Genomic DNA, 25337 nt, shown 5'->3' on the forward strand with positions numbered 1-25337 from the left:
GCACAGGATTCCACTTCTTGTTAGTTGGGAATTAAACGTAACTGCGCTGGGACTATGCCATATTATGAGCTCGATGTTACAATAACATTTGCCCGTGATCCTCTAGGCACAAGTATGGGGCATCTATTGACTGTAACTGGTAGATATAGTGATAAATGGTAACGGCTTAACCCTATTCTGACATCTATACCTGCTGCACTTATAGGGCAACTGCACCTCAGGGCAATGGCACATAACTTCTGTGTTCCCCGTGCATTTTTTTTCTTGGGGTTGGGCAACAACATTTTGAAAAAATCTCTCTCTATAGACTGACATAGCAATTGCACTGACCCAACTAGTTCAAATATGGGGCAAGTGTTTTTTTTTTTTTGCTCAAAAATGCTCACTGCATTTTTTCTCCTACCAGCGAGCATTCATGTGGGAGAGGGGCCTTTGTGTCGGCAAGAACAAAGAATGGGTGGTATTTCCTGTGTATTTCGCAACAGAACCTGAGAGGTAAGTTCCTTTCACTTTCCCTTGGTACCTGTATGTGTATATACTGTATATAAGGCTGCTGTCATTCTGGGATGTACAGTCTCACTCCTGTCCTGGAACCTCCTCGCTCGGAACCTCTGCCTGTGGGACCCAATCACTGAGCTGCCCCACTGCCTCTCTGGGTTCCCCAAGCTCAGCTCCAGTCTGGGTCTCAGCACAGGTCTCCTATTATTTATCCACTGCTGGAAGGTAAGTGATTCCCATTTCCTTGTAATTCATGGATCCTGAAATGTCATCATTTCTTATTTTACATACCGTATATACTCGAGTATAAGACGATTCGAATATAAGCCGAGGTACCTAATTTTACCTAAGAAAACTGGAAAAACGTATTGACTCGAGTATAAGCCTAGGGTGGGAAATGCAGCCGCTACTGCTAAGTTTCAGTAATCAAAATAAATACCAATAAAATTACATTAACTGAGGCATCAGTGGGGTATATGTGTTTCAATATTTATTTCAAAGAACAACAGTAAACTAGCTCTGTAAGTGGAGAAGAGGGTCAACAAAAACAATATGAGTACTACCCCACGCTCATTGCACATTGGCAAACTGGCAGCAGACCCAGTCCCGGAGAACAACATATAAGGGGAAATAAGTATTGGGACTGGGAGCCAGCCAGGGCGCTGGAGGGTCTGGTTGCGGGGGGGCCTAATTTGCACACAAAGGAGAGAGGGTGCTAGTCTGGAGGGACCCATGGCACCCGACTCGAGTATAAGCCGAGGGTGACTTTTTCAGCACATTTTGGGTGCTGAAAAACTAGGCTTATACTCGAGTATATACAGTATTTATAGTTTTGGAACAAAATGAACTACAATCGTATGATACAAACAAAAGGGCCACTAAAGGCAGTGGTGTAACTGCCCTGTGGGGGGGGGGGGGGAGAGGGGCACAAAAAAGACTTTTATCTGATGTTTTATTTTTCCCAATCAAGGCATTAACTTAACCAGTATGTGGGTGTGCACAGTGCTGTACATAGTGTCCCTGCTACTGGGGGGTCCCAGTGATGTTTGGGTGGAGCGGCAGATGCAGGAGGAACACTTTGCATTCAGTTATATGTAAAGAGACAAAAAGAAACACCTATTTTATGAAATTTGTCAGGCTATTTAAAGTTTGAACACATTTCTGGGGATTTTGCGGTCTTTTGTGTTATTACAGTTTTGCTAATGAAGGTGAAGTTGCCCTTTAAAGGAACAGTAACACCAAAAAATGAAAGTGTTTTAAAGTAATTAAAATATAATGTACAGTTGCCCTGCGCTGGTAAAACTGGTAAGTTTGCAGCAGAAACGCTACTATAGTTTATATAAATGAGCTTGCGGCTTGTAGAGGAGAAGACTGCCCATTAACCAACACCCATTCTTTTTAAAGGCATAAGACCACCATTAAAGGTACGGGTGTGGGGGTGCTGAACCCACATGGAAGTTTGGCCATTCTTCCTGCAGTCCTCTCCTTTACAAGCCGCAAGCAGGGGAGGATTGGGCCTGGGGAACCAGGCAATCTCTCTATATAAGCTAAAGGCATGGGAGTGACTAAGCCCTCTGATTCAAACCAGCCCCCAGGGCAAGAATGGCAATAGTGCACGGGAGTGCCAGCCTTTGAAAAATATGACCAGAGGTAAATAGATAGGACCACCATACGGGGTTTACCTTGACGTGGTATGGGGGCTTACCAATCTTATGATCATAATTCTGTAACTAAAAACCCCTGTTTTTTTGTCAATATACTGTATGCACTAGCATGAAACTAACAGACAATTTACTTATGAAACAGGGGACCAGGGAATGTGCATTGATCAATCCCTTTTTCTTTTTGTATGTTTGTAGCTTATTAGTTACACTTGTATCTCAGTGCAGGGGGTGAGTATTCTGGGCTCTGCCAAAAGCCCCCTTATTTAATTATGTTTGGGAAACTTTGTATCTTTTTTGGCATTCAGTGCAGGAGATCGAAGGGAAATGAGGCACTTTTCTATAAGAATCTGGGACTGGGGGCTGAGCTGGTAAAATCGGGACTGTCCCATGAAAATCAGTTCATTTTTAACCTTCAAGTATAATTAAGAGAGAATTCTATAGCACTACATAAAGTTTGTGAAACAGGTTTTTCAGGTTAGTTATTGCAAAAATCCAAAAAGTAGGAAAAAAGCTTCAGCAGATTTACTGCAAACCATTTATTGTGGGTAGTGGTAACACGACATGTTTCCGGTCAATAGCCCTTTTGATAAAGGGTGCACTTGATAAACGGTATTGACCGGAAACATGTCGTGTTACCACTACCCACAATAAATGGTTTGCAGTAAATCTGATGAAGTATTTTTCCTACTTTTTGGATTTTTGCAGTTGTATTTGGTTGCAGCACAGAGCGACAACTGGGAGAAAAAACCCCCTACGCTGCTTCAAATGGAAGCTCCGTTCCTCTAATCTATAGGGGGGGCCTCTGGTGCGCTGATTGTTTTTATGGGAAAAAAGAACCCCCCCATTTGCCTATAATCCCCTCTAATGTACTTGTACAGAGTAATCATGTCCCCTCGCAAGCGCCTCTTTTCCAGAGAAAACAACCCCAACCCTGACAGTCTCACCTCATAGTTTAACCCTTCCATCCCCTTAACCAGTTTAGTTGCAGTCTCTGCACTCTCTCCAGCTCATTAATATCCTTCTTAAGGACTGGAGCCCAAAACTGCACTGCATACTCACTTTTACTGCCCCCCCATACTCACTGTTACTGCCCCCCCATACTCACTGTTACTGCCCCCCCATACTTACTGTCACTGCCCCCCATACTCACTGTTACTGTCGCCCATACTCACTGTTACTGCCCCCCATACTCACTGTTACTGCCCCCCCATACTCACTGTTACTGCCCCCCATACTCACTGTTACTGCCCCCCATACTCACTGTTACTGCCCCCCATACTCCACTGTTACTGCCCCATACTCACTGTTACTGTCCCCCATACTCACTGTTACTGCCCCCCCATACTCACTGTTACTGCCCCCATACTCACTGTTACTGCCCCATACTCACTGTTACTGCCCCCCGTACTCACTGTCACTGCCCCCATACTCACTGTTACTGCCCCCCGTACTCACTGTCACTGCCCCCATACTCACTGTTACTGGCCCCCATACTCACTGTTACTGCCCCCATACTCACTGTTACTGCCCCCCATACTCACTGTTACTGCCCCCATACTCAGGGTGAGGCCTTACCAGGGACCTATAAAGAGGCAAAATTATGTCTCATCCCTTGAGTCAATGCCCTTTTTATACAAGACAGCACTTTATTTGCTTTAGTAGCCACAGAATGACACTGCCTGGCATTAGACAACTTGTTATCAACAAAAACCCCTAGATCCTTCTCCCTTAAGGATACCCCCAACTCACTCCCATTCAGTAGATCAGTGCTGTCCAACTTCAGCGGTGCCGAGGGCCGGAATTTCTCTAGCATACATGGTGAAGGGCCACTAATGGTAGCCAGTTTTGGCCACTCCCCTTTTTTGAACCACACCCACTTCAAACCTCACCCATTTTATCACAATGGTGGTAGTGCAGCAAAACCCCAAATGCTTGGTCCTCACTGCGGGGATATCAACAGTTATACATATATGAAAGAATTATATGATGTCATATTAAGATATACCCTTAAATCCATATGCCTCCTCCTCCCCTGTGGATAGCACAGCAACCCCCAGTACATAATTACACACCTTAGGGACCATTTAATGGCTGTTTCCAACTACTAACAAACTCCCAGAACAAACCCCTGCCAGGTTCCCCTCTCACAGGCAGCATAGGGCAGGCAGAGTATGGCACACACAGGCAGCATAAGGCAGGCAGAGTATGGCACACACAGGCAGCATAGGACAGGCAGAGTATGGCACACACAGGCAGCACTCTGCCTCCCTTATGCTGTCTGTGTGTGCCATACTCTGCCTGCCATATACTGCCTATGTGTTCCATACCCTCCCTGCCCTATACTGCTTATGTGCCATACTTTGCCTACCCTATGCTGACTGTGTGTGCCATATACACATGCATACAGGCCAACCAATCACAGTCCTGTCTGGCTGCTCCCTAAAAAACTGAAGGAGAACTAAAGTCTAAAATTGAAAATCATTAGAAATGCTGTATTTTGTATACTGAACATAAACATAAACATTATGAACTTACGGCACAAGCCCAGAGGCTGAGAAGCCTAATTACAGTAATGATTTCTGCTTTCAAAGTTGTCCACAGAGGGCCGCCATCTTGTTACTTTGTTAGAACATCTTTTCTAAGATTTAGGGCTTGCACATGCCCAGTTACCCTGGCCAAAAGGAGCAAGGGCTTTCAGACTCGGCTTTACATCATGGTTAGGATTCTACCAAAACATCTCCCAAGAAACTAGAGACAAATACAGGTTAAAGCCAAAGCTTAATGGCCATGTAACTCTCCCCTAGGTGTTTGGGGCAGAGCCCTAATGGGCTGATCTACACCACAAAACCTAATGTAAATTTGAAAATGTGACAAACATCTAAAAGTGAATAATGTTCTGTACCTTAGCCCTGGGGGGGGGGTGTAAGGGGCAGATACAGTCACTGTGTTACATACAGAGAAGTTATTGGGCTGATGGGCACTAAAGTGAATAATATTCTGTACCTTAGCCCTGGGGGGGGAGTGTAAGGGGCAGATACACTCACTGTGTTACATACAGAGAAGTTATTGGGCTGATGGGCACTAAAGTGAATAATATTCTGTACCTTAGCCCTGGGGGGGGGGGGGTGTAAGGGGCAGATACAGTCACTGTGTTACATACAGAGAAGTTATTGGGCTGATGGGCACTAAAGTGAGTAATATTCTGTACCTTAGCCCTGGGGGGGGGGGGGAGTGTAAGGGGCAGATACACTCACTGTGTTACATACAGAGAAGTTATTGGGCTGATGGGCACTAAAGTGAATAATATTCTGTACCTTAGCCCTGGGGGGGGAGTGTAAGGGGCAGATACACTCACTGTGTTACATACAGAGAAGTTATTGGGCTGATGGGCACTAAAGTGAATAATATTCTGTACCTTAGCCCTGGGGGGGGGGGGTGTAAGGGGCAGATACAGTCACTGTGTTACATACAGAGAAGTTATTGGGCTGATGGGCACTAAAGTGAATAATATTCTGTACCTTAGCCCTGGGGGGGGGGTGTAAGGGGCAGATACAGTCACTGTGTTACATACAGAGAAGTTATTGGGCTGATGGGCACTAAAGTGAATAATATTCTGTACCTTAGCCCTGGGGGGGAGTGTAAGGGGCAGATACAGTCACTGTGTTACATACAGAGAAGTTATTGGGCTGATGGGCACTAAAGTGAATAATATTCTGTACCTTAGCCCTGGGGGGGGGGAGTGTAAGGGGCAGATACAGTCACTGTGTTACATACAGAGAAGTTATTGGGCTGATGGGCACTAAAGTGAATAATATTCTGTACCTTAGCCCTGGGGGGGGGTGTAAGGGGCAGATACAGTCACTGTGTTACATACAGAGAAGTTATTGGGCTGATGGGCACTAAAGTGAATAATATTCTGTACCTTAGCCCTGGGGGGGGGGGAGTGTAAGGGGCAGATACACTCACTGTGTTACATACAGAGAAGTTATTGGGCTGATGGGCACTAAAGTGAGTAATATTCTGTACCTTAGCCCTGGGGGGGGGTGTAAGGGGCAGATACACTCACTGTGTTACATACAGAGAAGTTATTGGGCTGATGGGCACTAAAGTGAATAATATTCTGTACCTTAGCCCTGGGGGGAGTGTAAGGGGCAGATACACTCACTGTGTTACATACAGAGAAGTTATTGGGCTGATGGGCACTAAAGTGAGTAATATTCTGTACCTTAGCCCTGGGGGGGGGTGTAAGGGGCAGATACACTCACTGTGTTACATACAGAGAAGTTATTGGGCTGATGGGCACTAAAGTGAGTAATATTCTGTACCTTAGCCCTGGGGGGAGTGTAAGGGGCAGATACAGTCACTGTGTTACATACAGAGAAGTTATTGGGCTGATGGGCACTAAAGTGAGTAATATTCTGTACCTTAGCCCTGGGGGGGGGTGTAAGGGGCAGATACACTCACTGTGTTACATACAGAGAAGTTATTGGGCTGATGGGCACTAAAGTGAGTAATATTCTGTACCTTAGCCCTGGGGGGGGGGTGTAAGGGGCAGATACAGTCACTGTGTTACATACAGAGAAGTTATTGGGCTGATGGGCACTAAAGTGAATAATATTCTGTACCTTAGCCCTGGGGGGGGGGGTGTAAGGGGCAGATACAGTCACTGTGTTACATACAGAGAAGTTATTGGGCTGATGGGCACTAAAGTGAATAATATTCTGTACCTTAGCCCTGGGGGGGGGGTGTAAGGGGCAGATACAGTCACTGTGTTACATACAGAGAAGTTATTGGGCTGATGGGCACTAAAGTGAATAATATTCTGTACCTTAGCCCTGGGGGGGAGTGTAAGGGGCAGATACAGTCACTGTGTTACATACAGAGAAGTTATTGGGCTGATGGGCACTAAAGTGAATAATATTCTGTACCTTAGCCCTGGGGGGGGGGAGTGTAAGGGGCAGATACAGTCACTGTGTTACATACAGAGAAGTTATTGGGCTGATGGGCACTAAAGTGAATAATATTCTGTACCTTAGCCCTGGGGGGGGGGTGTAAGGGGCAGATACAGTCACTGTGTTACATACAGAGAAGTTATTGGGCTGATGGGCACTAAAGTGAATAATATTCTGTACCTTAGCCCTGGGGGGGGGGGGAGTGTAAGGGGCAGATACACTCACTGTGTTACATACAGAGAAGTTATTGGGCTGATGGGCACTAAAGTGAGTAATATTCTGTACCTTAGCCCTGGGGGGGGGTGTAAGGGGCAGATACACTCACTGTGTTACATACAGAGAAGTTATTGGGCTGATGGGCACTAAAGTGAATAATATTCTGTACCTTAGCCCTGGGGGGAGTGTAAGGGGCAGATACACTCACTGTGTTACATACAGAGAAGTTATTGGGCTGATGGGCACTAAAGTGAGTAATATTCTGTACCTTAGCCCTGGGGGGGGTGTAAGGGGCAGATACACTCACTGTGTTACATACAGAGAAGTTATTGGGCTGATGGGCACTAAAGTGAGTAATATTCTGTACCTTAGCCCTGGGGGGAGTGTAAGGGGCAGATACAGTCACTGTGTTACATACAGAGAAGTTATTGGGCTGATGGGCACTAAAGTGAGTAATATTCTGTACCTTAGCCCTGGGGGGGGGTGTAAGGGGCAGATACACTCACTGTGTTACATACAGAGAAGTTATTGGGCTGATGGGCACTAAAGTGAATAATATTCTGTACCTTAGCCCTGGGGGGGGGGAGTGTAAGGGGCAGATACACTCACTGTGTTACATACAGAGAAGTTATTGGGCTGATGGGCACTAAAGTGAATAATATTCTGTACCTTAGCCCTGGGGGGGGGAGTGTAAGGGGCAGATACACTCACTGTGTTACATACAGAGAAGTTATTGGGCTGATGGGCACTAAAGTGAATAATATTCTGTACCTTAGCCCTGGGGGGGGGGGAGTGTAAGGGGCAGATACACTCACTGTGTTACATACAGAGAAGTTATTGGGCTGATGGGCACTAAAGTGAATAATATTCTGTACCTTAGCCCTGGGGGGGGGAGTGTAAGGGGCAGATACACTCACTGTGTTACATACAGAGAAGTTATTGGGCTGATGGGCACTAAAGTGAATAATATTCTGTACCTTAGCCCTGGGGGGGGAGTGTAAGGGGCAGATACACTCACTGTGTTACATACAGAGAAGTTATTGGGCTGATGGGCACTAAAGTGAATAATATTCTGTACCTTAGCCCTGGGGGGGGAGTGTAAGGGGCAGATACACTCACTGTGTTACATACAGAGAAGTTATTGGGCTGATGGGCACTAAAGTGAATAATATTCTGTACCTTAGCCCTGGGGGGGGGGGAGTGTAAGGGGCAGATACAGTCACTGTGTTACATACAGAGAAGTTATTGGGCTGATGGGCACTAAAGTGAATAATATTCTGTACCTTAGCCCTGGGGGGGGGGAGTGTAAGGGGCAGATACACTCACTGTGTTACATACAGAGAAGTTATTGGGCTGATGGGCACTAAAGTGAATAATATTCTGTACCTTAGCCCTGGGGGGGGGGTGTAAGGGGCAGATACACTCACTGTGTTACATACAGAGAAGTTATTGGGCTGATGGGCACTAAAGTGAGTAATATTCTGTACCTTAGCCCTGGGGGGGGGTGTAAGGGGCAGATACACTCACTGTGTTACATACAGAGAAGTTATTGGGCTGATGGGCACTAAAGTGAATAATATTCTGTACCTTAGCCCTGGGGGGGGGGGGGAGTGTAAGGGGCAGATACAGTCACTGTGTTACATACAGAGAAGTTATTGGGCTGATGGGCACTAAAGTGAATAATATTCTGTACCTTAGCCCTGGGGGGGGGGGAGTGTAAGGGGCAGATACAGTCACTGTGTTACATACAGAGAAGTTATTGGGCTGATGGGCACTAAAGTGAATAATATTCTGTACCTTAGCCCTGGGGGGGGGGGGGGTGTAAGGGGCAGATACAGTCACTGTGTTACATACAGAGAAGTTATTGGGCTGATGGGCACTAAAGTGAATAATATTCTGTACCTTAGCCCTGGGGGGGGGGAGTGTAAGGGGCAGATACAGTCACTGTGTTACATACAGAGAAGTTATTGGGCTGATGGGCACTAAAGTGAATAATATTCTGTACCTTAGCCCTGGGGGGGGGGGTGTAAGGGGCAGATACAGTCACTGTGTTACATACAGAGAAGTTATTGGGCTGATGGGCACTAAAGTGAGTAATATTCTGTACCTTAGCCCTGGGGGGGGGGTGTAAGGGGCAGATACACTCACTGTGTTACATACAGAGAAGTTATTGGGCTGATGGGCACTAAAGTGAATAATATTCTGTACCTTAGCCCTGGGGGGGGGGTGTAAGGGGCAGATACACTCACTGTGTTACATACAGAGAAGTTATTGGGCTGATGGGCACTAAAGTGAATAATATTCTGTACCTTAGCCCTGGGGGGGGGGTGTAAGGGGCAGATACACTCACTGTGTTACATACAGAGAAGTTATTGGGCTGATGGGCACTAAAGTGAATAATATTCTGTACCTTAGCCCTGGGGGGGGGAGTGTAAGGGGCAGATACAGTCACTGTGTTACATACAGAGAAGTTATTGGGCTGATGGGCACTAAAGTGAGTAATATTCTGTACCTTAGCCCTGGGGGGGGGAGTGTAAGGGGCAGATACAGTCACTGTGTTACATACAGAGAAGTTATTGGGCTGATGGGCACTAAAGTGAATAATATTCTGTACCTTAGCCCTGGGGGGGGGAGTGTAAGGGGCAGATACACTCACTGTGTTACATACAGAGAAGCCTTTACACTGGGGCAGTTTATTCCCAGAGGGGCTGTTTGTAACAGCAAAGTGACTAAAGCTTTTGTCTCAGCTTCTGCCTCTGTTTCCAACCTTTGTAACTTATATTTGTTACACAGCTCAGTATTTGGGATCATTACAAGGGGGAAAGTCACCCAATAAGGATTCAGCTAAAGTCTCTCCCCAAGCTCAAAGTGCCAGACAGGACTGTGATTGGTTGGCCTGTATGCATGTAGGGAACAGGCAGAGACTAGAGCAAGCAGGCAGGGGAAAGAAGAATATTGTGAGTCGCTCCCTAAGCTCAGTGACATCAGCCAAGAGCAGACTGAGCATGTGCAGTAGTTGGGCAAAAGATGGAGAGCTACTGGGGGCATCTTCAGGGGCATGGGGCTTTATTAGCTATGTGTTTTGGGCCCCTGTACCAGCCCAAAGCCCCCAAAGCTCTATAGAAATAAAGCCCCATGCCCCTGAAGATGCCCCCAGTAGCTCTCTATCTTTTGCCCAACTACTGCACATGCTCAGTCTGCTCTTGGCTGATGTCAGTGAGCTTAGGGAGCGACTCACAATATTCTTCTTTCCCCTGCCTGCTTGCTCTAGTCTCTGCCTGTTCCCTATTAAACATGCATGCATGAAAAAAAGCAAGTCTAGTTGATTTGACTTATTACTACAGATAGGGATTCCCCTGTACTAAGCACAATTCAGCAGTAAAATAAATATGTATATTGCCCTATTGTTATATTTCTGCTAATTTTCTTCCTTTCGGCAGGATGAGTGACAGAAGCAGCCATGAAGGCTCAATGCCTGTAGAAATCCCAGCGCTGGGGCGTCCGTTCTCCCTTGGGGCTCTCTATAACTGCCATGATGATCAGCTCATCCCAGGTAATAAATCAGTAGAATTATCCATCTGACACACAACCCCAGCAATTGGATTAATGAGCTGTAGCTCTATAGGTATTTGGGGCTCCTTTATCAATGTTCCCTCAGGGGTAGGGCTCTGCCCCATATGACTCCCCACCCCAGCTGGGCCTGCAGAGAAGTACGGGGGGAGATTCTCCAATCTGAATGATAACACAATATTCCATGACTATAACAATTTATATGGTGACACCCTTTTTAGGACGGACCAATAAAAAAGGCAGGAGTTTCAGTCTTTATGTAAAGCCAGAGAACAGCCAATCTCTATAAATTATATAAATTACCAGAGATTGCACTGGGGTGTGTAGAGAAGCCCTTTGGGTAAAGATTTCAGCTGGCCTTATAGTGATCCGTCATGATTTGTATGGTGTCCTTTTTATTATCAAATGACACTGTTACACAGCAAATAATTCATTCTGCCATTTAACCTTTTATTCTTGAGGCAAAAAATCTATTTTGTAGCTGTAATATTAGTGTGTAGGTGAAGGAGCCAGCACTGCACAATAGAACTGCTTTCATATAAGCAATTGTTTCTCCTATTCAGTGCTATCTGAAGGAGTCATGGCGGGACTATTGGGTGCTATTTCCATATCTACCACTGGGTGAAACATGGAGCTTCTATCAGTTCAGGCAGCTGAATCCTTCAGTATAGGTGTAGAGCTGCTATTTTGCTTCCTTCACAATGTTCTGTTGATTGGTTGCTGGTGAGGAGGGGAATCACTCCAACTTGCAGCACAGCAGTAAAGTGTGCCTGAGTCTGAGCTTTCAGCCAGCACTACACATTTGAACTGCTTTCAGCTAACCTATTGTTTCTCCTATTCCCATGTAAATAGAGGAGTCCCAAGCCGGACTTGGATTTCTTACTATTGAGTGCTATTCTGATACCTACTAGGAGCTGCTATCTTGCTCCCTTCCCATTGTTCTGCTGAACGGCTGCTGGGTGTGAGGGGGGGTATCGCCTGAGTCTGAGCTTTCAGCCAGCGCTACACATTAGAACTGCTTTCAGCTAACCTATTGTTTCTCCTACTCCCATGTAACTGGAGGAGTCAATAGATATAAAGCCCCATGCCCTGAAGATGCCCCCAGTAGCTCTCCATCTTTTGCCCAACTACTGCACATCCTCAGTCTGCTCTTGGCTGATGTCACTGAGCTTAGGGAGCGACTCACAATATTCTTCTTTCCCCTGCCTGCTTGCTCTAGTCTCTGCCTGTTCCCTATTAAACATGCATACTAGCCAACCAATCACAGTCCTGTCTGGCACTTTGAGCTTGGGGCGAGACTTTAGCTGAATCCTTATTGTGGGGCTTTTCTTTCCCCCTTGTAATGATCCCAAATACTGAGCTGTGTAACAAATATAAGTTACAAAGGTTGGAAACAGAGGCAGAAGCTGAGACAAAAGCTTTAGTCACTTTGCTGTTACAAACAGCCCCTCTGGGAATAAACTTTCCCCGTATAAAGGCTTCTCTGTATGTAACACAGTGACTGTATATGCCCCTTACACTCCCCCCCAACTACAAGATAGTAAGGGAGTCTTATTTGTGGAGGAGAATCTTTATTTTCTGTATAAGGTACCATGTTTTGGTTAAGAAGATAGATATTTCAGAATGTGGTCTTTCCATTTTTAATGGAAGGTCATTGATAATATATTTTGGTCCTTGATTTTGGGGCCTGTGATATCTTTATGGTTTCTAATGGCTGAAGCCAAAGGCTCAATACTTAGGGCAAATAGTAGGAGAGAAAGGGGACAACTTTGTCACGTGCCATTCTGTATAGGGACGGAACATTTATTTGCTCCTGGGAGCTTTTGAATTGCGCTCAAAGAAAGGGCCTTCCAGTTTTAAGCAAGGAAAGAAGGTCCATTATATAGTCCCAGTGTAGGCAATCAAATGCCTTTTTTGGCATCTAGTATTAGGAGGAGTGCTGGTGTTCTGTTCTTATGGATGATCTCTATCAGGTCATTGACACACCTGGTGTTATCCCCAGTCTGAATCTATGAGTTTTGGCATAAGTGGCACTAACCTATTAGCTAGGATTTTTGTGAAGACCTGTAGCTGCTGCATTGACTTGGATCCTTACCTTCTTTATGTAGGTAATGCAGGAGGATAGCATCGAGGGAGGGATCACCTCTCCTGCCAAAAAGAAAAGTAAAAGTATAAAAAGTATATGAGTTATCATTAGCATGGTGGACATGCCACACACATTGAAGTTGAGGCCCTCAAAGTAATTGTCTAAACTTTGGACACTGGGTTTTACAGCCATTTTGTAGGGGAGCAGATAATCGCTCTTTGAATTGATTTTATTGATTTAAGATTACAACCCTGATGTTGCTGGACTACAGCCCCCAGCATGCCTCACCCATCATTACATGTGATCTAGTTTTTGGTCTTAGCAGCAAATAATACTATTATATTAGCGCCACACAGATAAAATTGGAAGTAAGCAATCAAAACACAAATTAAAATGAAGGCAAAGGAACACAATTATAAATGAAGAGAAATTTCTATAAACAGAAAGAATCTCAGTTACTCACAAATATAACAATATCCTGCAATATCTATCTCTTATTTTTCAGGGGTCACTTTGTGGGACGTTGAAGCTTTGAATAAGGATGTGGTGGTGCAAAGCCAGGAAAACACTTCATTTGAAATCATAGCATCTGATTCTCTCTCAGACAAATCCTCCGCTATGAACATCTCTGCGTCTCTGAAAGCCAGTTTCCTTTCTGGTCTGGTAGATGTTGGTGGATCAGCCACTTACCTGAATGATACAAAAACCTCTAAACACCAAGCCAGAGTCACCCTCAAATACTCCAGAACCACAAGGTTTGAACATCTGACCATGAATCAATTAGGAATTCAGAACGTGACCTACCATGATGTCTTTGAAAAAGGGACAGCCACTCATGTTGTTACTGGTATTTTATATGGGGCAAAGGCTTTCCTGGTGTTTGATAGTGAGCGCTCCTCATCAGAAAAAACACAGGATATAAGTGGAAGTCTCCGTGTTATGGTCAAAAAAATTCCTTCCTTTTCAATTGATGGAGAGGGAGCAGTGAAACTGAATGAGAATGAGAGGGAAATTGTGAGCAACTTCAACTGTAGGTTCCATGGGGACTTTGCTTTGGACAAAAACCCAGTCACTTTTGAAGATGCCATTAAGGTCTATGCCAGCCTGCCAACACTGTTGGGGGAGAATGGGGAGAAGGCCGTGCCTATGAAGGTCTGGCTGTATCCGCTGAGTAAACTAGATACCAGAGCTGCTCGGGTTTCTCAACAGATTAACGAGAAACTTATTTTGGGGGCTGAAGAGATCCTGCAGCAGATGGCAGAGGTTGACATGCAGTGTAATGATTTGTTGAGACACCCGGCCGCAGTCACTTTCCCTGATATCAAGAACAAGATCAGCAAATTTAGGGACCTCTGTCAGCAATTCACTATTACATTTCAGAAACAGCTGGCCAAAGCCCTACCTGCTATTCGCCGGGGGAAATTACAGGAGACTGTCCTGGCAGAGATCTTATTGAGATGCCAACAATCACCATTTGGGAAGGTCCACATTGAAGAGTTTCTGAGCAGAAAACAAGAGGAAATAAATATTGTGGGTTCCTACATGAGTTGTTTAGCAAATATCCCCACGTTCCCCTCAGAAGAGGACGTCAATCAGGTGTTTTTTGATCCCATGGTTGAGTTTGTAATTGGTTTCAACTTTACTTCATTAAAAGAAGAAGATCTCTGTGTTTCTGATCTTAGCCACTGGCTACAAACTGATACTCTGATAAGTGCAGGGAAGGTCTATGAGAAAAAGGAGGTCACACCATGGTTCAAAGACAAAGATGTACAAATCAAGGGAAGAAAATATGTAAGAACATTTAAGGAATTTGCTCATAATAATGAAGGTAAAATACATTCCCGATTTATTGTGTCATCTACTCTGGACCTGCAGAATCGTGGATTCTCCATTTACCTATATGCATCTGATAAGTTAGTGAGCAAAGTCTTCGAGCCTCCAGCTAAACCCAACCTCCCAAATATCAGCAGTAAGGCCCATGATAGTATTGAGCTCACCCTTAATCCTGCTGACTTTGGGAAGGGATTTATAGAAGGTTACATTGTTGAATACAGGGAGGCCGGACAGAATAGCTGGTCTAGTCTCAGAACAGGCAGCAATGTTGTTAGGGTCACAGGATTAAAGCCCAATACAAAGTATCAGTTCCAATATCGGGCAGTGTGTAAAGCAGGAGTCAGTGCAGTCAGTGATGTTACTAAAGAGGAGCCAACCCTTCCCACCAATCCTACCAAGGACATTAACAAGATCAAAATGAATCTCCTTGGCAGCAGCACTTTACTACGTGAAACAAAACCTTCTGTGTATCAGCTCCCATCCCAGTTCAGTAATAAGGGATATCGCAAGTACCATTTAGGGCAGAAAAATCCAGGGAAACCAAAGAAAGTGGCTTTATTAGTTGGGGCTACAGGCTCAGGGAAAACAACATTGATCAATGGAATGGCCAACTACATCCTGGGAGTGAACTGGAAAGACGACTTTCGGTTTAAACTTGTACATGAGGTCACTAACCAGTCTGAAGCTCACAGCCAGACGTCTGAAGTCACAGCCTACGTCATTCACCATCATGAAGAATACAGAATTCCTTATTCCCTCACCCTGATAGACACCCCAGGATTTGGTGACACTCGGGGGATAGAGCAGGATAAAAAGATCACAGCAGCTATAGACAGATTCTTTTCAAGTAACCATGGCATTGACCAGATCGATGCCGTGTGCTTTGTAGTTCAGTCCTCTTTGGCTCGTTTAACTCATTCCCAGAAATATATTTTTAATGCAGTGTTTTCTATTTTTGGAAAGGATATTAAGGACAACATCATGGTTCTCGTCAACTTCTCAGATGGGGAAAGACCCCCAGTTCTAGATGCAATTAAAACCGCTGAGGTTCCCTGCCCTCTGGACCTGAACGGGGACCCAGTTCACTTTAAGTTTAATAACTCAGCCCTGTTTGCCGATAACCAGCCAAGCAATTACAGTTTCAATCAAATGTTCTGGGCCATGGGGGCATCAAGCATGAACACATTTTTCCAGTCCATGAATCAAAAAGAAGCCAAAAGTCTTAGGCTGACCAAGGAGGTTCTTCAGGAACGAAAACATTTGGAGATTTGCCTTCAGGCTTTACAGCCACAAATTAAGGCTGGGCTGCTGAAATTAGAAGAACTAAGGAAAACAGAGTTGGCTTTGCAGCAGAACAAGGATCTTATGAATGCAAATAAGGATTTTGAATATGAAGTAGAGATAAATGTTTCTGTAAAGGAGGAAGTCAATGGTTACTTCATTACCAACTGTGCAAAATGCCATTTTACTTGCCATGGTAACTGCGCTTATGACGATGACAAGGACAAAATCCACTGTTCAGCTATTACAAATGGCTACTGTACCATGTGCCCGGGCAAATGTGTCTGGAGTGTGCATCATAATCAAGCATACAAGTTCAGTTATACGACAATAAAAGAGAAAAAGACCTACGCCGAGCTGAAAGCAAAGTATGAAGAAGCTTCTGGGGAGATTATGAATGCAGAGAAGATATTCCAAAAGCTTGAGGATGACTATTGTAATGTACAAGCTGTTGTGCTGGTACTTATTGACAAATCATCCCAGAGCCTCAAGCGCCTGGAGGAAATTGCCCTCAGACCCAACCCCCTGACGGCCACTGAATACATCGACCTGATGATACAGAGTGAGGAACAAGAAGCCAAACCTGGGTTTCAGGAGAGGATCCAGTCCCTAAAGGCAGTGAGAGAAGATGCAGAGATCATCAGGAAGATCAGCAGTGGGGAGGAACTACTCCCAGAGCAGTATTTACAAGAACCAAAAACAGTGAAGAAAAAAGGAAAATTAATTCAGTATATTAAGGGCAAGTCACAAAGTGCAATAGATACTGTTTCCTCGTTTTTCAGCTTTTCAGATTAGAGAGGAAGGGGCTGTACACATCAAGATTGTAGAATATTAATTTCTTACTGATTGTGTCAGGGGGGAACCTCCTTACATGCACTCATACCTGGGTCTTGTATGATTGGCTGCTGTTGGGTACGGGGTGGGGGTACAATAGGAAATCATCTAATATGATTCTTATATATAAAAAACATGACAGTTTCTGTTTGTTGTTATATTAAACAGTACAGAATACGTCTAATAAAGAATGATTCTCATTTCATTTCACTCTGCCTCTTGGTTTTTTAGAGCTGTTCAGGGGAGACACAGAATAATGTAACATATAATGAAGGGTGAGGCATGCTGGGAGCTGTAGAGTAGCAACATTGTATTGTGTTCTTAAAGCAATATTGCCCAATGAAACTTTCCCCCAAATCCCCTGCATTAAAATGCAAAAGAATCCCCCAATGAGAATCCCAGCTGATGTGAGTAAATCCGGCTCCCTGTTCTCTGTTCCTGCAATTGGAGTTGGGAGCAATAAGCACAGTTTCCCAGCACTGAACAAGTCTGTCCCTTTATCCCCATGTCTGATTCCTGTGCCATATAATGACGGGAAAATGCCATCATTATCTCTATATGTAAGGTACCAGCAAGGGGCCTGACACAGGGAATCAGCATTCTCATTGGCCACTTCTCTTGCATCTATAATGACGGGAAATTGCCATCATTATCTCTATATGTAAGGTACCAGCAAGGGGCCTGACACAGGGAATCAGCATTCTCATTGGCCACTTCTCTTGCATCTATAATGACGGGAAATTGCCATCATTATCTCTATATGTAAGGTACCAGCAAGGGGCCTGACACAGTGCTGGGAATCAGCATTCTCATTGGTCACTTCTCGTGCATCTTTAATTAAGTTTTCAGTCAGTAGAATTCTTACTGGTTGCAACCAAAAAATGTCATGTACGGAGCAACATAACCAACCAACATAACAAAATCATACCTTTATTCAGTCTCCTTAAAAACATATTGTGCAGAACAAAACCATACGCTTGACGCATTTCGTGGTCTCTCACCACTTTTTCAAAAGCTGCATGGTTCAGAAAATGCCCTTTATAGGCAAATACAACTCCTCCCACCCATTTTGTTAACCCTTACAATATGTGTAAAGTTAAAACCATTGTCCATAGGAGGAGGGTGACTTTTTGTTTGGGGAGGCTAAAGATGGGCCATACACAGACTGACCTACAGCTAATGTGACACTTAAGGTGGCCATACACGGGCCGACTATAGCTGCCGATATCGGTCCCTTGGACCGATTCGGCAGCTAATCGGCCCGTGTATGGGGAGAGCAGATCGGCCTGGCCGACCGATATCTGGCCTGAAATTGGCCAGATCTCGATCGGCCAGGTTAGAAAATCTGGTCGGATCGGGGACCGCATCGGCTCGTTGATGCGGTCCCCGATCCGACTGCCCCATTGCCGCCCACATAATCCGATCGTCTGGCCCCAGGGCCAAACGATCGGATTATTATTTTTTTTACCTAAATGGTCCCCGATATCGCCCACCCGTAGGTGGGGATATCGGGGGAAGATCCGCTCGCTTGGCGACATCGCCAAGCGAGCGGATCTGCTCGTGTATGGCCAGCTTTAGTGGATTCACTGCTGGCGTAAAAAATTAACCTCCCAACTGCCTCTTGCCGTTCCCACTGACTCCCAGGGATACTGTACAAAAGTGCGGGGGGGGGGCTTTTTTTTTTTACCCTAAAATGTTTAGTATGTAAAAGTATTCATACGCGCACTTCTGTTAGGGGATCTGCAAACATTTGTGTTTGGGATCAGTTAGCTTAAAGGGCTAGTTCGCATTCAAATTCACTTTTATTTTTAATGGTTTTTCAGTTATTTAGCTTTTTGTTCAGCAGCTCTCCATTTGGTATTTCAGCAGCTATCTGGTTGCTAGTGTCTTATTTACCCTAGCAACCAGGTAGTGGTTTAAACAAGAGATGGGAATATGAATAGTTAAGGGGCCTACTTGGAAAAATAAGTAATACAAAATTATAATAATAATAAAATTGTAGCCTCACAGAGCAATATTTTTTGGCCCCCATTTGAAATCTGTATAGAGGCAGAACAGAGGCAAATTATTCAAAAAAATTAATTAGGACGACCAATTGCAAAGTTGCTAGGAATAGGCCATTTTATAACATACTAAAGGTTAACTTAAAAGTAAACCACCCCTTTAGATGTGTTTATGTTAGTTTTATAGCAAGAAAGGCAGTGGGTACTGACTCCCCATTATATACAGTGAGAAGCAGTGGGTACGGATGGCAGATATTCAGGCCCTGGCACTATAACACTGGCACTGATACACAACATTGGCCCCACTGTAACTTACTATAAATGAACAAAACAATGACAAAAAAAATAGTAAGTGCAAAAAACAACAACAAATATATAAACACACAATGAGCTTTTTCAGAGGGAAAGACTTAACTTACCCTCCATCTGTTAGGGTAGGGGATAGATTATAAATTATTAGAGATGTCAGGTCAGGAAAAAAAAATTTAATGTCAGCTAGTGATTCTTTAGAACTGTATAGTGCCTGTGTATAGTACCTGTGTATAGTACCTGGGTATAGTGCCTGTGTATAGTACCTGGGTATAGTGCCTGGGTATAGTGCCTGGGTATAGTACCTGTGTATAGTGCCTGGGTATAGTGCCTGTGTATAGTGCCTGTGTATAGTGCCTGGGTATAGTACCTGTGTATAGTACCTGGGTATAGTACCTGTGTATAGTGCCTGGGTATAGTACCTGGGTATAGTACCTGGGTATAGTACCTGTGTATAGTGCCTGGGTATAGTACCTGGGTATAGTGCCTGTGTATAGTGCCTGGGTATAGTACCTGGGTATAGTACCTGGGTATAGTACCTGTGTATAGTACCTGTGTATAGTGCCTGGGTATAGTGCCTGTGTATAGTACCTGTGTATAGTGCCTGGGTATAGTGCCTGGGTATAGTGCCTGGGTATAGTGCCTGTGTATAGTGCCTGTGTATAGTACCTGTGTATAGTGCCTGGGTATAGTGCCTGGGTATAGTACCTGGGTATAGTACCTGGGTATAGTACCTGGGTATAGTGCCTGGGTATAGTGCCTGTGTATAGTACCTGGGTATAGTACCTGTGTATAGTACCTGTGTATAGTACCTGTGTATAGTACCTGGGTATAGTGCCTGGGTATAGTGCCTGTGTATAGTGCCTGTGTATAGTGCCTGTGTATAGTGCCTGTGTATAGTACCTGTGTATAGTACCTGGGTATAGTGCCTGGGTATAGTACCTGGGTATAGTGCCTGGGTATAGTACCTGGGTATAGTGCCTGTGTATAGTGCCTGTGTATAGTGCCTGTGTATAGTACCTGTGTATAGTGCCTGGGTATAGTACCTGTGTATAGTACCTGTGTATAGTACCTGTGTATAGTACCTGGGTATAGTGCCTGGGTATAGTGCCTGGGTATAGTGCCTGTGTATAGTGCCTGGGTATAGTGCCTGGGTATAGTGCCTGTGTATAGTGCCTGGGTATAGTGCCTGGGTATAGTGCCTGTGTATAGTACCTGGGTATAGTACCTGGGTATAGTGCCTGTGTATAGTGCCTGGGTATAGTGCCTGGGTATAGTACCTGTGTATAGTGCCTGTGTATAGTACCTGGGTATAGTGCCTGTGTATAGTACCTGTGTATAGTGCCTGTGTATAGTACCTGGGTATAGTGCCTGGGTATAGTGCCTGGGTATAGTGCCTGTGTATAGTACCTGGGTATAGTGCCTGGGTATAGTACCTGTGTATAGTGCCTGTGTATAGTACCTGGGTATAGTGCCTGTGTATAGTACCTGGGTATAGTGCCTGTGTATAGTACCTGTGTATTGTGCCTGTGTATAGTACCTGGGTATAGTGCCTGTGTATAGTACCTGGGTATAGTGCCTGTGTATAGTGCCTGGGTATAGTGCCTGTGTATAGTGCCTGGGTATAGTGCCTGGGTATAGTACCTGTGTATAGTACCTGGGTATAGTGCCTGTGTATAGTGCCTGGGTATAGTACCTGGGTATAGTACCTGGGTATAGTGCCTGTGTATAGTACCTGGGTATAGTGCCTGTGTATAGTGTCTGTGTATAGTGCCTGGGTATAGTGCCTGTGTATAGTGCCTGGGTATAGTGCCTGGGTATAGTGCCTGGGTATAGTACCTGTGTATAGTGCCTGGGTATAGTACCTGTGTATAGTACCTGGGTATAGTGCCTGGGTATAGTGTCTGTGTATAGTACCTGTGTATAGTACCTGTGTATAGTACCTGTGTATAGTGCCTGTGTATAGTACCTGTGTATAGTGTCTGTGTATAGTACCTGTGTATAGTACCTGTGTATAGTGCCTGGGTATAGTACCTGGGTATAGTGCCTGTGTATAGTACCTGGGTATAGTACCTGTGTATAGTGCCTGGGTATAGTGCCTGGGTATAGTGCCTGTGTATAGTACCTGTGTATAGTGCCTGGGTATAGTACCTGTGTATAGTACCTGGGTATAGTACCTGTGTATAGTACCTGGGTATAGTACCTGTGTATAGTACCTGTGTATAGTGCTTGGGTATAGTACCTGGGTATAGTGCCTGTGTATAGTACCTGGGTATAGTGCCTGGGTATAGTACCTGTGTATAGTGCCTGGGTATAGTACCTGGGTATAGTGCCTGTGTATAGTACCTGGGTATAGTGCCTGAGTATAGTACCCATGTATAGTACCTGTGTATAGTACCTGGGTATAGTACCTGGGTATAGTGCCTGGGTATAGTACCTGGGTATAGTGCCTGTGTATAGTACCTGTGTATAGTACCTGGGTATAGTGCCTGTGTATAGTACCTGGGTATAGTACCTGTGTATAGTGCCTGGGTATAGTACCTGGGTATAGTGCCTGGGTATAGTGCCTGTGTATAGTACCTGTGTATAGTACCTGGGTATAGTGCCTGGGTATAGTGCCTGTGTATAGTGCCTGTGTATAGTACCTGTGTATAGTACCTGTGTATAGTGCCTGGGTATAGTGCCTGTGTATAGTACCTGGGTATAGTGCCTGGGTATAGTGCCTGGGTATAGTACCTGTGTATAGTGCCTGTGTATAGTACCTGTGTATAGTACCTGTGTATAGTGCCTGGGTATAGTGCCTGTGTATAGTGCCTGTGTATAGTACCTGTGTATAGTACCTGTGTATAGTGCCTGTGTATAGTGCCTGTGTATAGTACCTGGGTATAGTGCCTGTGTATAGTACCTGGGTATAGTGCCTGGGTATAGTGCCTGGGTATAGTACCTGGGTATAGTACCTGGGTATAGTACCTGTGTATAGTGCCTGGGTATAGTGCCTGTGTATAGTACCTGGGTATAGTACCTGGGTATAGTACCCATGTATAGTACCTGTGTATAGTACCTGGGTATAGTGCCTGTGTATAGTGCCTGTGTATAGTACCTGGGTATAGTACCTGTGTATAGTGCCTGGGTATAGTGCCTGTGTATAGTGCCTGTGTATAGTACCTGGGTATAGTACCTGTGTATAGTGCCTGGGTATAGTGCCTGTGTATAGTACCTGGGTATAGTGCCTGGGTATAGTGCCTGGGTATAGTACCTGGGTATAGTACCCATGTATAGTACCTGTGTATAGTACCTGGGTATAGTGCCTGGGTATAGTACCTGGGTATAGTGCCTGGGTATAGTACCTGGGTATAGTGCCTGGGTATAGTACCTGGGTATAGTGCCTGGGTATAGTACCTGTGTATAGTACCTGTGTATAGTGCCTGTGTATAGTACCTGGGTATAGTGCCTGTGTATAGTACCTGTGTATAGTGCCTGTGTATAGTACCTGGGTATAGTGCCTGTGTATAGTGCCTGGGTATAGTGCCTGTGTATAGTACCTGTGTATAGTGCCTGTGTATAGTACCTGTGTATAGTACCTGGGTATAGTGCCTGTGTATAGTGCCTGGGTATAGTGCCTGGGTATAGTACCTGTGTATAGTACCTGGGTATAGTGCCTGTGTATAGTGCCTGGGTATAGTACCTGGGTATAGTGCCTGTGTATAGTACCTGGGTATAGTGCCTGTGTATAGTGTCTGTGTATAGTGCCTGGGTATAGTACCTGTGTATAGTGCCTGGGTATAGTACCTGTGTATAGTACCTGGGTATAGTGTCTGTGTATAGTACCTGTGTATAGTACCTGTGTATAGTGCCTGGGTATAGTGCCTGTGTATAGTGTCTGGGTATAGTGCCTGTGTATAGTACCTGTGTATAGTACCTGTGTATAGTGCCTGGGTATAGTACCTGGGTATAGTGCCTGTGTATAGTACCTGGGTATAGTACCTGTGTATAGTGCCTGGGTATAGTACCTGTGTATAGTACCTGTGTATAGTACCTGGGTATAGTACCTGTGTATAGTACCTGTGTATAGTACCTGTGTATAGTACCTGGGTATAGTACCTGTGTATAGTACCTGTGTATAGTGCTTGGGTATAGTACCTGGGTATAGTGCCTGTGTATAGTACCTGGGTATAGTGCCTGGGTATAGTACCTGTGTATAGTGCCTGGGTATAGTGCCTGGGTATAGTACCTGTGTATAGTGCCTGGGTATAGTACCTGGGTATAGTGCCTGGGTATAGTACCTGGGTATAGTGCCTGTGTATAGTACCTGGGTATAGTGCCTGAGTATAGTACCCGTGTATAGTACCTGTGTATAGTACCTGTGTATAGTGCCTGGGTATAGTACCTGGGTATAGTGCCTGTGTATAGTACCTGTGTATAGTACCTGGGTATAGTGCCTGTGTATAGTACCTGGGTATAGTGCCTGGGTATAGTACCTGGGTATAGTGCCTGTGTATAGTACCTGGGTATAGTGCCTGTGTATAGTACCTGTGTATAGTACCTGGGTATAGTGCCTGTGTATAGTACCTGTGTATAGTACCTGGGTATAGTGCCTGGGTATAGTACCTGGGTATAGTGCCTGGGTATAGTACCTGGGTATAGTGCCTGGGTATAGTGCCTGGGTATAGTACCTGTGTATAGTGCCTGTGTATAGTGCCTGTGTATAGTACCTGTGTATAGTGCCTGGGTATAGTGCCTGTGTATAGTGCCTGTGTATAGTACCTGTGTATAGTACCTGTGTATAGTGCCTGTGTATAGTGCCTGTGTATAGTACCTGGGTATAGTACCTGTGTATAGTGCCTGGGTATAGTGCCTGTGTATAGTACCTGGGTATAGTGCCTGGGTATAGTACCTGGGTATAGTACCTGTGTATAGTGCCTGGGTATAGTGCCTGTGTATAGTACCTGGGTATAGTGCCTGGGTATAGTACCTGGGTATAGTACCTGGGTATAGTACCTGGGCATAGTACCTGTGTATAGTGCCTGGGTATAGTGCCTGTGTATAGTACCTGGGTATAGTACCTGTGTATAGTGCCTGTGTATAGTACCTGGGTATAGTGCCTGGGTATAGTGCCTGTGTATAGTACCTGGGTATAGTGCCTGGGTATAGTGCCTGGGTATAGTGCCTGTGTATAGTACCTGGGTATAGTACCTGGGTATAGTGCCTGGGTATAGTACCTGGGTATAGTGCCTGGGTATAGTGCCTGTGTATAGTACCTGGGTATAGTACCTGTGTATAGTGCCTGGGTATAGTGCCTGTGTATAGTACCTGGGTATAGTGCCTGGGTATAGTACCTGGGTATAGTACCTGGGTATAGTACCTGGGCATAGTACCTGTGTATAGTGCCTGGGTATAGTGCCTGTGTATAGTACCTGGGTATAGTACCCATGTATAGTACCTGTGTATAGTACCTGTGTATAGTACCTGGGTATAGTGCCTGTGTATAGTTCCTGTGTATAGTACCTGGGTATAGTACCTGTGTATAGTACCTGGGTATAGTGCCTGGGTATAGTGCCTGTGTATAGTACCTGGGTATAGTGCCTGGGTATAGTGCCTGGGTATAGTGCCTGTGTATAGTACCTGGGTATAGTACCCATGTATAGTACCTGGGTATAGTACCTGGGTATAGTACCTGGGTATAGTGCCTGGGTATAGTACCTGTGTATAGTACCTGGGTATAGTACCTGGGTATAGTGCCTGGGTATAGTGCTTGGGTATAGTGCCTGTGTATAGTACCTGTGTATAGTGCCTGGGTATAGTACCTGTGTATAGTACCTGGGTATAGTGCCTGGGTATAGTACCTGGGTATAGTGCCTGGGTATAGTGCCTGGGTATAGTACCTGTGTATAGTGCCTGGGTATAGTACCTGGGTATAGTACCTGGGTATAGTACCTGGGTATAGTACCTGTGTATAGTACCTGGGTATAGTGCCTGTGTATAGTACCTGTGTATAGTACCTGGGTATAGTGCCTGGGTATAGTACCTGTGTATAGTACCTGGGTATAGTGCCTGGGTATAGTACCTGTGTATAGTGCCTGTGTATAGTGCC

At 44.9% G+C, this 25337-nt stretch overlaps 2 protein-coding genes across 2 annotated transcripts in view; one reads left to right on the top strand and one right to left on the bottom strand.

Moving 5' to 3' along the window:
- The window catches only part of LOC100486918, a 50530-nt gene extending 37481 nt beyond the window's left edge, over positions 1-13049 (bottom strand). Inside the window, exon 1 of the mRNA XM_031904108.1 lies at positions 12996-13049. The gene's annotated coding sequence lies outside the window, so the exon portion shown is untranslated. The remainder of the gene's footprint in view (positions 1-12995) is intronic.
- Positions 527-17144, top strand: xbg100491922 (XenBase Gene 100491922). The gene is made up of 3 exons (XM_031904106.1): positions 527-723; positions 10771-10883; positions 13492-17144. Exons 2-3 carry the CDS (start codon positions 10772-10774, stop codon positions 16893-16895), a joined length of 3516 nt encoding a protein of 1171 aa, XP_031759966.1. The 5' UTR covers positions 527-723; position 10771; the 3' UTR covers positions 16896-17144.
- Positions 17145-25337: the final 8193 nt, after the last annotated feature.

Source organism: Xenopus tropicalis, chromosome 6, assembly GCF_000004195.4.
Source record: "Xenopus tropicalis strain Nigerian chromosome 6, UCB_Xtro_10.0, whole genome shotgun sequence".
NCBI lineage: Eukaryota > Metazoa > Chordata > Amphibia > Anura > Pipidae > Xenopus > Xenopus tropicalis.